General features: G+C 40.8%; 1 protein-coding gene across 1 annotated transcript; it reads right to left on the reverse strand.

Moving 5' to 3' along the window:
• Positions 1-4,588: 4,588 nt before the first annotated feature.
• Positions 4,589-11,425, reverse strand: LOC148650363 (vesicle transport protein SEC20-like). The gene is made up of 6 exons (XM_088604090.1): positions 11,308-11,425; positions 10,751-10,843; positions 9,441-9,532; positions 8,122-8,226; positions 7,541-7,659; positions 4,589-5,842 (listed from the first exon to the last, which is right to left on the reverse strand). Exons 1-6 carry the CDS (start codon positions 11,389-11,391, stop codon positions 5,646-5,648), a joined length of 690 nt encoding a protein of 229 aa, XP_088460216.1. The 5' UTR covers positions 11,392-11,425; the 3' UTR covers positions 4,589-5,645.

Raw genomic sequence — 11,425 nt, forward strand, 5'->3', positions numbered from 1 at the left:
GCTGTGCGTTACATTCCTAACATATACTTCGCACGCAGCTGTTAATCTTCACCATAAAAATGTTAATAATTCAAAAATAGTCCAAAGGTCTTTTTCAGAAGTGTGAAAAATCATTTTCTTTTTTTTAAACCACTGAACATAAAAATCGTAGTGCATTTCGTCTCTATCCCGTGATCATCCCGACATTAAAGTCAAGTTTCGAAAGGAGAAAAGCTAATAAGAAGCAAGGCACGACGAGATTACATACTATGTATTTATACCGTGATGTGACGTATGTTAGAAACACAAGGGCTGCAACTCACAGGTTCAGCACTATAAAAAAGACGGATTTAAAAAAAAATATTAAACTATACCATGATGGTAAAACTTTTTTTCTGTATGTTCGTCTGCGCATTTAAACCAGAAAATTACAAATATTATTTCGTAAATTCAGACATTTATCATACTTTCGATTTTAATCATTTACTAAATTGTAAATCTGCCGTGAATATTCACATAGTGCGAGGGCTTTCAATACAAGGAATTCTAAACGTAATCTACAGGTTACATTATTTTGGCCTTGTAGCTAAATTAGTCGTAGAGTACAGTATTTCAGTGATACGGGTTAGACTCAATTTCTACGACAAAGCATAAACGAAAACGTTTATCCTGAACCGTTTTACTTGTCCATAATTCGACAAAATGTCGACCTCGGAAGACTGCGCACATGTATCACACAACTCCCTGCTTGTTCCAGCGATACAGGCTAAATCGCTAGATAAGTAATACCTCATAAATCATAATAAAATTACAATATGAGTTATATTTATATTTGGACGATATTTATTAAAATTTCAGGTTGCTACATACAGTTTGAAGTCTTACAGATGACCAAACTGTTTTTTTTTGGAAGGATTTAGATCGGGATACTAAACCCAATTCATGATTTTTGTCCCAAGTAACCAAACTTACTTATTTTTCTTAGTTTTTTGTACATATACAGTGGATTTGTTTCTAGATATTTTACAGTTCACTACTCAAAACACCCCCCTCATTAAGGGGACGGTCACCCTGTTACGACAAATCCGAGAGGCCGGCTGCAGTCAGAACAACAAGGGCAGGTAATTAAACCATCAGACCAACACCGTGCCTGAGCGCTTGAGCTGGGCGAAACAAAGCCAGCTGACACGGCCGGAACCGAGTCTGCGACCCTCGATTTAAATCATGTCAACCAATAACAAACAATCAGGATGAGCGGCGTCAGATGTTTCGTGTCCTGCTAAACAGCGAGACCGGCTTTTCAAACCCTTCCTTCAAACTGCGCAGCGAAGGAATCTGCTGAAGTCGAGCAGACAAGGATACCGGGTTCCTCGCCTGTGTACCGAGCAGCCAAGCCCCTGTTTTCTCCCGGGGGGCCTTCCTGTACCCTCCTGTTCCTGAGGCGTGGGCACACCGCTCGGTCTCCCTTGTTTAGCACATTCAACCGACACCCCAAGACCATCCAGTCCATCATATACAGACCTGAGAAATAGCGGGAAACAACGCGGCTGGCTCAGACCGTCACCAGCTTGTTTCGCATTTATGAAAATTATTTTAACAATAAGCCGTAACGCTTCTTAAAACCATTATTATTATTTTTATTTTCTGCGTTCGTTTTTGTTTGTTTTACGTGACAAGGGCGTAAATGTCTCCTGCCCATCCCGCCCCCTTTTCCTCGCTGGCATTTATCGTCGATATTTAAGTATCGGTTGCAACGGTTCACACTTAAAAAGAAAAACAACCCAGAAGAAAAGCAGCCAAGACGGTATTCTGCGGTTTATTCGTGTTTTCGATCCCATCATGCAGCGGCCCCTCCTACAGGTGTACATGACAAGGGAAAAGCTTCCTCAGATCGGGGACATGTGCGTGGTAGCTGGGAGAGTGAAATAACTAAACAATAATTAGCTGTGGTGACCTTTCAGTTTGTTTTTTCCAACCGCAAGCAGTTGATTTGACTGGCCTTCATTATCGAGAGCTCTGAATGAACGTCGAGCACGCCAGGCGCGCAGGTTATACACATGAAGGGGCTGTGCCGTCCGTGTCCCAGCTAACAGCATTCATCAGCCTATTAATCACCAGCTAAAAAACTCTCCCCGGGGCCGGCTCCACAGCCCATGGAATGTGGGCTCACTCCGGCAATGACTGTCAACCGGGTTACACGGCGCAGGGGGAAAAGGAGAAAAAATAGCCGAGTATTTCTCCTCCCTGAGCCCTGTTATCTGTCCCCGCCTTCGCTGAAATGCAACACAAGGATAGCCAAGGGACGTTCTGAACTGAGAGATCACAGGACAGGCTGAGCAAACGTGCAGCGACAGGCTTAATGTAAAAAGATTTCTCTGCATAGAGCAGTTTTTGTTAACTGGAGTTCTCCGCCACCTCCGGCTGGTGACAGAACCCTAGAAGACCTCCTGTCTCCATATTAATATACAAAACCCACAGTTTAAGCTATGAAAAAGGCAAAAATCAACCGAAGGATCACTTTTCACCGAGACAACAGAAAACCCTGCCATATTAAAATGGCCAGATGAGAGGTACGCTCCGGGCAACAGCAGGAAGAAAACACCAAGCACAAAAGCGGAGCAGGCACAAACACAGCCAGATGTGATGGCTTGGCCATGTGCATCAGCAGCCCAGTCAAACAGAAGGGCTCAGAACGCGGTAGTGTGGCAAAATCTAAAAGTTCCCCAATTATGGCATGGTGGGCCTTTTAAAATGGCAGAGCCCTGTCTGTTCACCATCACCAATCACCACGTCAGCAACAACTGTTCACAACTGGCATGTGTGTCGAGGCCGCACAACCTTTTATCATCGTTTTCCCCAGCACCGTGTGAAGCCACAAGCAAATCCTAAAACCAGGTTCTAAGTTTAGGGCAGAACAGTTGCTGAAACCACAAAATGTAGCACCTCACAACGCCTCAAAATAGCATCTCTTCCCCTTTCCTGTTTTTCTTCTCCAATCCTTTGCTCACTTATAAAAAAAAAAGGCCCACTTCAACGCTTTGAACACTTCTAAAGACATTGGGCGGAGGTCTCCAGCTCTCTCCATACCACACCGCACAATCTGCATTCAGAACCCATGCGCTCTACAGGACAGTACAGATCTGTTTTTTAACCTCCGGCACCACCAGAACCATTGAGAGCATCGCCAAGTCAAGACCGGTAAAAAGGGGCAGTGAATCTGAGATGACAACAGCATGCTGTCCAGCCCCTATCTTCCAATCAGCTGCAGGAGGAACAAACTGTAACGCACAGAGAAAGATCATATCGCTGAAACCCCAACTACCACATGGGTGTTGAAAAGAACAAGTCAGATACCAGTCTAAAAATAAGCCCTCCAGTCTGCATCGCAGAGAAAAAAAAAGTGGTCTGAATAATCTGCCTTTCCGGGTCTTATCTGAGGGAAGACAGGGACATACAGTATGCAGCTTTATCACCAGTGACGTGATTTGTGCCAAAGCTCACACAGTCCCCCCCCCCCTCCTGGCCTCTGACCAGAGCCCAGAAAAACTAGATGGCATGTCCTGCTGGCCGGTGTCAACAAAGGGATTGCAAGAGAAAGAGGAAAAAACAGTGCCTTGGATTCTGGGACACTGATCAATAGATCTGCATTGTATTCAGGCATTCACACATACGTTTCCTCTCAAAAATAGTGTATTTTTACCCTTTGCTCTTTTAATTTCCACTAATGTTACGTACACCCTTTTTAAAAGGTACTACTGCTTCACAGAAGCAGCTTCTCAGGTTATTTGGCTTGCCCACTGTAAGAGCACAAAAAGTTTAATTCAATTTATTAAAAAGATAAGGGGGCTACTGAATGGCTCAGCAAGTATCGGTGCGCACTCAGAGCTTAGTTTGAGTCTGTTGTCAAGACATTGCAGGACCTTTCTGGGTTATGTCAGCAGGCCACTGCAAACTGGACTCCCTAAGCAGCAGCACATGATGGGCCTGGGCTTGTATTGCTCAGGGTGGGCTCGACTTGCAGAGCAGCTGGACAGCACCTATGAGCATGCGAATGAGAGAAATGCCCCTTCCCCAGCACAGAGGAGCTCACAGTGTGTCAGGTCAGGTAGCTGTGGCTCTAAAGGGCAGTGTGCACTTCATGGTCACCCCCACGTTGGGTCAGAGGTCACACAGTGCTTTCAAACTGCTAACCAGCAATTCTTGCAGGAATAATAATGAAAAATCAGCATATTGAGAACAATATCATAGCAGAACAATTGCAGATTTTCTCCAAGAACAAGAACTTGGTACATTTCAACTCACATACCAAAAGCAACCATATCAAGCTCTGGATGATGTAAAAGGTAATCCCTATAAACTCCGCAAGAATCTTCACTTAAGTACTAAAAAGAAGACAAAGGTACTTCATAATTACCCTTTACAACCAAATATTTCTGATGTAACAAATGTCAATTTTTTTCAAATATCACTTGTGATTTGTGCATATTCAGAGTACACAGTTTACAAGAAATTTACACATTATCTGAAGAAAAATCCATATATTAAAACTCTTGACCTACAAAACAGCATGTCTTTTTCTATAAAATATGCACCAGATTAAGACAATGTGTTACATTTTTCAGTATTTATTCTGTGGAGCAGGTAAATTATTACGCTTGACATCTTACTGTATCATATGTAATTAAAACACTAACTAGGATACAGAGCAAGACAAGAAAGGCATTGATTGAATAAAAAGCATTCTGAAACCCTAGGTTCAAGAGCAATATAGCTGATACTGTATGTACAAAAGCCCAACAGAAAATACATCAAGAGAGATTCCATAAATTAATATTCATATAAAATCTTTTGTGCTCTAAATACATTATTTACATTTTAAAACTGGATTGCAGAAATAACTGAAATATTTAAGCAAATTGTACAATATTTATTAAAACCTTTCTCTAACCATAGTTTCTCAATTAGCTTGCCACTGAACACCCGCTACACATTTGATCTTTGTACCCTCTGTGGATGTGATCTGCTCCCCTGCTTGGTATAGGGTGAAATCGGATCAGCTGTTGTTCACACCACAACGCTGTTTCCCAGCCTGAACTCTCACAAATCCAAAGGCACAATCAAACTGATTATGGTGCTAGTTAAGGCAATTAATAGGCACAATCTAATTTCGTTACCTGGCAGAATTCTAGCATGAAAAATAAAAATAAAAACTGAAAAACGGAGAGAGAGAATTCTTCTACACCACTGGGACGGTTCAGATCTCGAGCACATTCTTCCACATAGCAATATAAGCAGCCCTTAAAATTTATTTCAAAATCGGACTTTTCACTAATGATGGGCATTATCTAAGCACTTCCTGCAGTCACTCCCATGGGTCTTATGGTAACCCCCATGAGAGTCACAACTGGAGAAACTCTGTTCCTGGTCAAAACCACAGCTACCGCACCCTGCTCACCGGTAGTGCTCTCGTCGGCTCATTCCACTTTCCCCTTGCTTCTGGCGGTGGTATAAAAAAAGAGCAATGCTACAGCAGAACAAAAAAAACTTCTGTTCCCGTTGTCTGTTCTGAAACAATTTTAAACAAGTGCTGCTCTTGCAGGCAGGTAGGTTTGAGACGGTGAGGGATGCTGTCCTTGGTAGAATTCCCCAGTTGCATTCCTCTTCTTCTAGATGAACGGAAAGAGCCTTTTCTTTAAAATGTACAGGACCGTGGCGGCGAATAGGGCCACAGCCAGGTAAATGAGGAGCTTGTCCGTGAACTCGCGCCGGTTGTACTTGGTGATGAGCTTGCGTCCCAGCTGAATGGTCCCTGTCATTGCCTTAAACTCCTCGTTGGTCTCCAGGACTGTTCTTGAGGATGTGGCTAGAGGGAACAACAAAAAAAAGACTCGACAACAAGAACTCCCACAGAAAAAGTTACTTTTCTGCTGACGGGCGGGGGGTGTGGGTGGGTAGAGCCACCACATCAAGAAAACGGACTGAAGGCACGTCACAATCCAAAATGTCAGGAAGTAGTAATCATCTGGCTTTTTTCAGCTCCAGCTGAGCTGGCCGGGCTGAGGTGTAGCCGTTAGACACTTCCCCCAGCGGTTTAGCTCCACCTGAAATCCATCTGGGACATGCTCTGCTTCTCGAACAGGGCTGCACCCTGGCAGAGACTCGTTATCCTTAAGCCAACAGAGCCGTTTTTTTCCCCGATCCCCCAATTTTTAACTGGTATAGCTTCACTGCAAACAAATAACACACGCCATAAATACTTTCCTACCACGTCAAGAGACATTCAAATTAGCCATTGTAGGATGCTTCCTTAAAGTACATTGACTCCTAACTTCTGAAATGGAACACGGCTAATGAGGATATTGACAAACATAAACAATAAAAAATGACAACAAATGTTTTATGCGGCCCAATTTATCCATCTTAAAGTTGTATTTGGCTGCTTTGCATTTCTTTGATCACGTGATGGAAATAAGAACTTATGATAGGTATTAGAACATTAGACATGAAGCAGCAGTGTGAGCACTGGCAGGACTTTGGACTGAAAGGTTGTGGGTTCAAATCCCATGACACAAACAACACTACCGTTGTTCCTTTGAGAAATACTCCTGCCTCATACTGTTCAGTATAAATGCTTACTGAAACATTTTTTACGAGCAAAATGAATTCTTAATAATCTTCAGCTTTAGGTTGATCTATAACTGAATTGGGCAATTCTGCTGCAGTTGAAAAAAGGCAGGGTGAAAAACATTGTTAAAGTCCACACCGAATAAACTCAGGACAATTTCTCGTTCCTTTTTTTAGGCTCACCAGGTTACCACAATTTACCACAAAGGACAGTGCTGTTAAGAATGCTCAATGTTATCTAATACAACAACTTTAGCGAAGAAAAAAAAGGCATGTGAAAACTGTAATTAAAAAATCTGTATATTTTTTTCCATGATACAGTAAAGTATTTCCAAGATTTTCTCTACCTAGAGAGATCAGCTCTTTAATTTCTCAATTCACCAATGCAGCAGCCTGTTAATCAACAGCTTTTTTCCTAGTGAGTCAATGGCCTTACAGTCTCCACTTATATCTGTCTCAGATTAATGTATAGAAGAATAGAATACAGATAAATTCCAGCTGCACACTTCCATATTTAAGCACAAAACTGTCAATGATAGCATAACACTAAACGTTGTGATCGACTATTCAATAATGGTCCATCTGCAGATTGCCACTCATAAATACTGAGCAAAGCAATCTATAACAATGTGGCTCCACTGTCTGGGTATAGTTTGTATAACTGCAAACTGTGTCACACCCATTGACCAAAGATGCAATAGACTCTGGTATTCCTGTCTCTGTCATGCTGGATAGACCCTCATACACTGAGGTACACTGAACAATGAAGACTGCTCTGCTCTGTGAGTTGTGCGTCGTCACTCTACAAAAAGTAAAAGAAGGCAGGCCTATCACACCACAGCACAATACCACACCTTGATGGTCAGGAATGTGTAACCGGTAGCTGGAGAGGTGCTGTGTAAGGACAGCGGTGGGCAAACAGGGGGCTCTCACTCACCCAGGGTGCTTATAGTCTCCTCGCTCTGCTGGACCTGTTGGGACATCATCCTGCTGATACTCATGAGGCTCTCCGTGATGTCACTGGAGGTCTGGGCAAGGCTCTCTTTGGTTGTCTTTCTAAGGACAGAAACGATGGAACAGGAACAGTTCAAATACTAGGAATCCACAGTGTACAGCTCTATATACAAAGATGTAACCCTTTATTTATATGAGAGCAGAAGTCACAAGTAAAAGGAGGCCTTTTGAGCCATCTAGCTCATTTGGATGCTAGTAAATAGCGATATTAACTATGCATAGATATAATTATATATTGCTGGAAATATTTGATTTTTAAGCACAGTCTAAATTTTTGTATGGAAATGTCTATTTGAGTGTGTCCCACACATATTTCAAGTGTGAATGAAAGGTTTTAGCACCGCTGTGGTTTTTGATGAACTGAGGTTTTTGGTGTATGAGCTTTTACTCCTGGATCAGCATTTCATGATTTGATGACCATTCTCAACAGGACACAGTGCCTCTATCTGTTAGGGTCGAATATATCTTTGTCCGGGGTTCTTTACACAATCAAGTAATTCCTACCTTTGCCTCACTGAAGAATCCCTTCCCTGTAGCAGCTCATCCTTCTCCCAGTTATCAATGGCTAGTTTGCAGGCCAAGTTAGCCTTTCTCCATGCAGTCTGATTACTAAAATATAAAAGATTCAATGAAAGAATGAAAGAAAAAAAAGAACAAAAAACATTCCAGCCAAGAGAAGACTCATTCAGATCAATGCGCTCTTCCTTGGTTTTGTATTAGTACCTGTAGTACTCACTAAATCAACAGTGCTAGAAGGTTATTTAACAACTGAGCAGCTTACAATCCTTTTAAAACTCATTTTACATGTCAGTGAATTTTTTTTTATGCCCTGGGATAAGCTTAAAGAAACCGAGTTATGGATATGCGATATTTCCAATAACGGTGATGTCACACACCTGATAAAAACTGGCAAGTCTCAAGGTACATAATATTTTGCGCTACATCGCTTAGTACAGGTAGTTATTTGACCCTAAGATCCCAGTTATGTCTTAAAGGATGGAAAACATAACTTGAGCTTAGTTTGAACACCCACTTCTCTTTGTGTAAAAAATGCGTCCCATTCTCAGTCCTAATACACTCTCTTAATTTCCAATTGTTTCTGGACCCTTATTGTATTATTAATAATTATCTAACTTTTGTCTAGCAAATTCCTTGTAATCTGCTGTGTTCAAGATTGAAAATACTGGGCTTCTATACAGAGCTAGTTATTCTCTCAAATAGAGAGCAAATAGCACTAAGATGTGTAGTAGTCCTACCTTCAAGATGTCTTCCAGTTTTATCAGAACTGGGCTCCTGACTAATCAGCTTTATGAAACTCTTAATTTAACCACCTTGTTTGACTTCCAAAGGTTCTCTGCACTCAGGATTATTTTAAATCCTAATTTAGGACTGAGAATCTGCATCAGGGCTTGGACATGCAGAACATCTTCATATGCACCATTTCCAAGAAATGCTGGAAAAAGGCCACTTTTTCAAATTCATTTCAACATAGCTTTCTATAAAACTAAGGTGTTTTAATGATGTTCATACACAGATGGGAAAGACAATGTAAAACACTAGCATTATATACATTCTCGCTGATGTATAGACCCCCTGTTTGATTTCTCATATGAAACACGAAGGAAAAGTTTCTGGTGTAGGGTAAATGCTGATTTCTTATTTAGTATTCTGATTTAGTATTCATGAGCTGAAATTTCATTGACAGGTAAAATTTAAAAAACAAAAACTGAAAAAAGGCAGGAATGGACTGGAATTAGGAAACACTGCCTTGGCATACCCTGATCAACTTTTCATTTTCTAAAAATGATCTTTTCCCACCTCACCTCAGCATCTGTTTCCGATGTCCCTCCATTTCGTTCAGTATGGCCAGCTTGTCTGATTCCTTATCCTGCTCCTTAGCCAGTTCCGCCAGATCCTATAAAAACATGGACAACAATACACCGGAGCTGACAAGAAAAGGCTGGATTTCAGGGAGGGGAAATCCATTATGCAGCTGTGAGAACCCCAAAACTCTGATGATAAAAAAGCTGTTTCAAAGCCTGATGCTTTGCCCAGAGGCATGCACCATCTCCATATTCACAACACATGTATTTATACACTAAAATCACATCTGCTTGTACCACTCATCTTAAAAAACAGAGGTTCCTAACCCTAGTCCTTGGAGAACACTCTATCGGCTTGTTTTTTATCTAAGTGAGCGCTGTAATCAGCAGCACTAATTGATGCCTTTAAGTCTAAACTGCTTGCATTTTGGTTTCTGCACACTCAGTTTTGAATGTGGTCAATGTAAACCCAGAAGAGAATGACAGTTTATCATACTTTCTCACAGGGATCATTTTAGTTAATTCTGCGTTACTTCTGAGTTCTGAAACTGGGCTGATATCCACCATGATGTCATTCATTTACCCTTTTAACCTTTATTGACCCTATGGGAATTTGTCTTTGAGCTGAAAACATAGAACATATATCCAAACAGGAAATTAATGCCAATTAACCATAAGCCAGTAGCAAACCTGTAGATAATTACTGATATAAACCTAGTAGATTTGTATAGGTCGTAGGCTCGATATAGCCTCAAAATGATCAATCGCCATTTATTAATTAATTTGACCATGTTAGGTCTATAGGAGACCCATTTAAAGAGTAATTCAAAATGAGAACAGAAGGCTCATCTTTACACAGAGGGTGGTGGGAGTGTGGATCAAGCTGCCCTGCTATATTGCTGAAGCTGATACATTGTGTCCATTCAAAGAACAGCAGAATGAGATCCTTGGATCAATTAACCACTAACTAACGAACAGCCTGGGTGGGCCAAATAACTTCCTCTCATTTATAACTTCTCTTATTTATCCAGCAGGGTATGTACTGTAGTAGTCTAAATACCTTGCTTAAGGGTACAATAGCAGCATCCAAGTCAGAATACAAATGAGCTATGAATAAAAAAACAGCAAAGACAGGTCACTATATGAAATAAATCTTACCAGAGCTCAGAGGCTTATTAAATGACTCACTGGTAAAACCGTTCCCCAGAAGCAGGATACAGACATCAACTTAGTTAGTCGTTAAAACAAATACATAGCGATAGCATGCTGTGTTATTTAAATACACTTTCACGTATAAGGTTTTTACTCACCTGTATCCTCATTCTCAGATGATTGAATTTCTGTTTTACTTGAGAGTTTAAGTCCGTCAGCTTGCTCTGTGGTCCCGTACATTCTCTAATATCCTTAAGCAAAAAAAAAAGGCAAGAAGCTCACAAATAAAAGTATAATAACACGGTAAACGGTTATGCTTTATTGTGTCTGAGTGCAACACACATTCCTCAATAGGGGGCTTATAACCAAATATTCCAATATTGGCCAATGTATGATTTTTTAAAACGGAAGAAATAGGGTTATTTCCAACTTAATTTTATATTCAAAAGATTTATTATGAGATTAGATTTTAATTGTGGAAACTACTTAATATATGGTCCATGTTTAATAATAATTAATTGATAATTCGTCATATTATTACTTGACCCCGTCTTGCAAGAGCTAGCTAAGTAGAACTACATTTGCCGGTTGCTTTTACGTGTGAAGGGATCTCAACCTTTTTCAAGTAAAATAAATAGATGTAAACAATCTGATTCGAAGCACTATCTAAAATATATATTTATATATAATTATAAAATATATTTATCGTTCTCACCTGAATGAGGGCTTTTATTTCCAAATCATATTTGATTATTTCTTGTCCACAAATACGGACGTGGACATCCGGCGAGGAAGCCATCTTTGAACGCAGACTACGGGGCCTCACGAGGCTC

This window comes from Lepisosteus platostomus, chromosome 13 (assembly GCF_059453375.1).
Source record: "Lepisosteus platostomus isolate fLepPlt1 chromosome 13, fLepPlt1.hap1, whole genome shotgun sequence".
NCBI classification, from domain to species: Eukaryota; Metazoa; Chordata; class Actinopteri; order Semionotiformes; family Lepisosteidae; genus Lepisosteus; species Lepisosteus platostomus.

Bases quoted from the DNA above. Each gene is read 5' to 3' on its own strand.
- LOC148650363 (XM_088604090.1), bottom strand. From the start codon at position 11,391: ATGGCTTCCTCGCCGGATGTCCACGTCCGTATTTGTGGACAAGAAATA. The intron at 8,227-9,440 runs GTGAGGTGGGAA...TTTATATTTTAG, and splicing joins CATCGGAAACAGATGCTGAG to TAATCAGACTGCATGGAGAA. The intron at 5,843-7,540 runs GTGAGTGAGAGC...TGTTCCCTCTAG, and splicing joins GGAGACTATAAGCACCCTGG to CCACATCCTCAAGAACAGTC.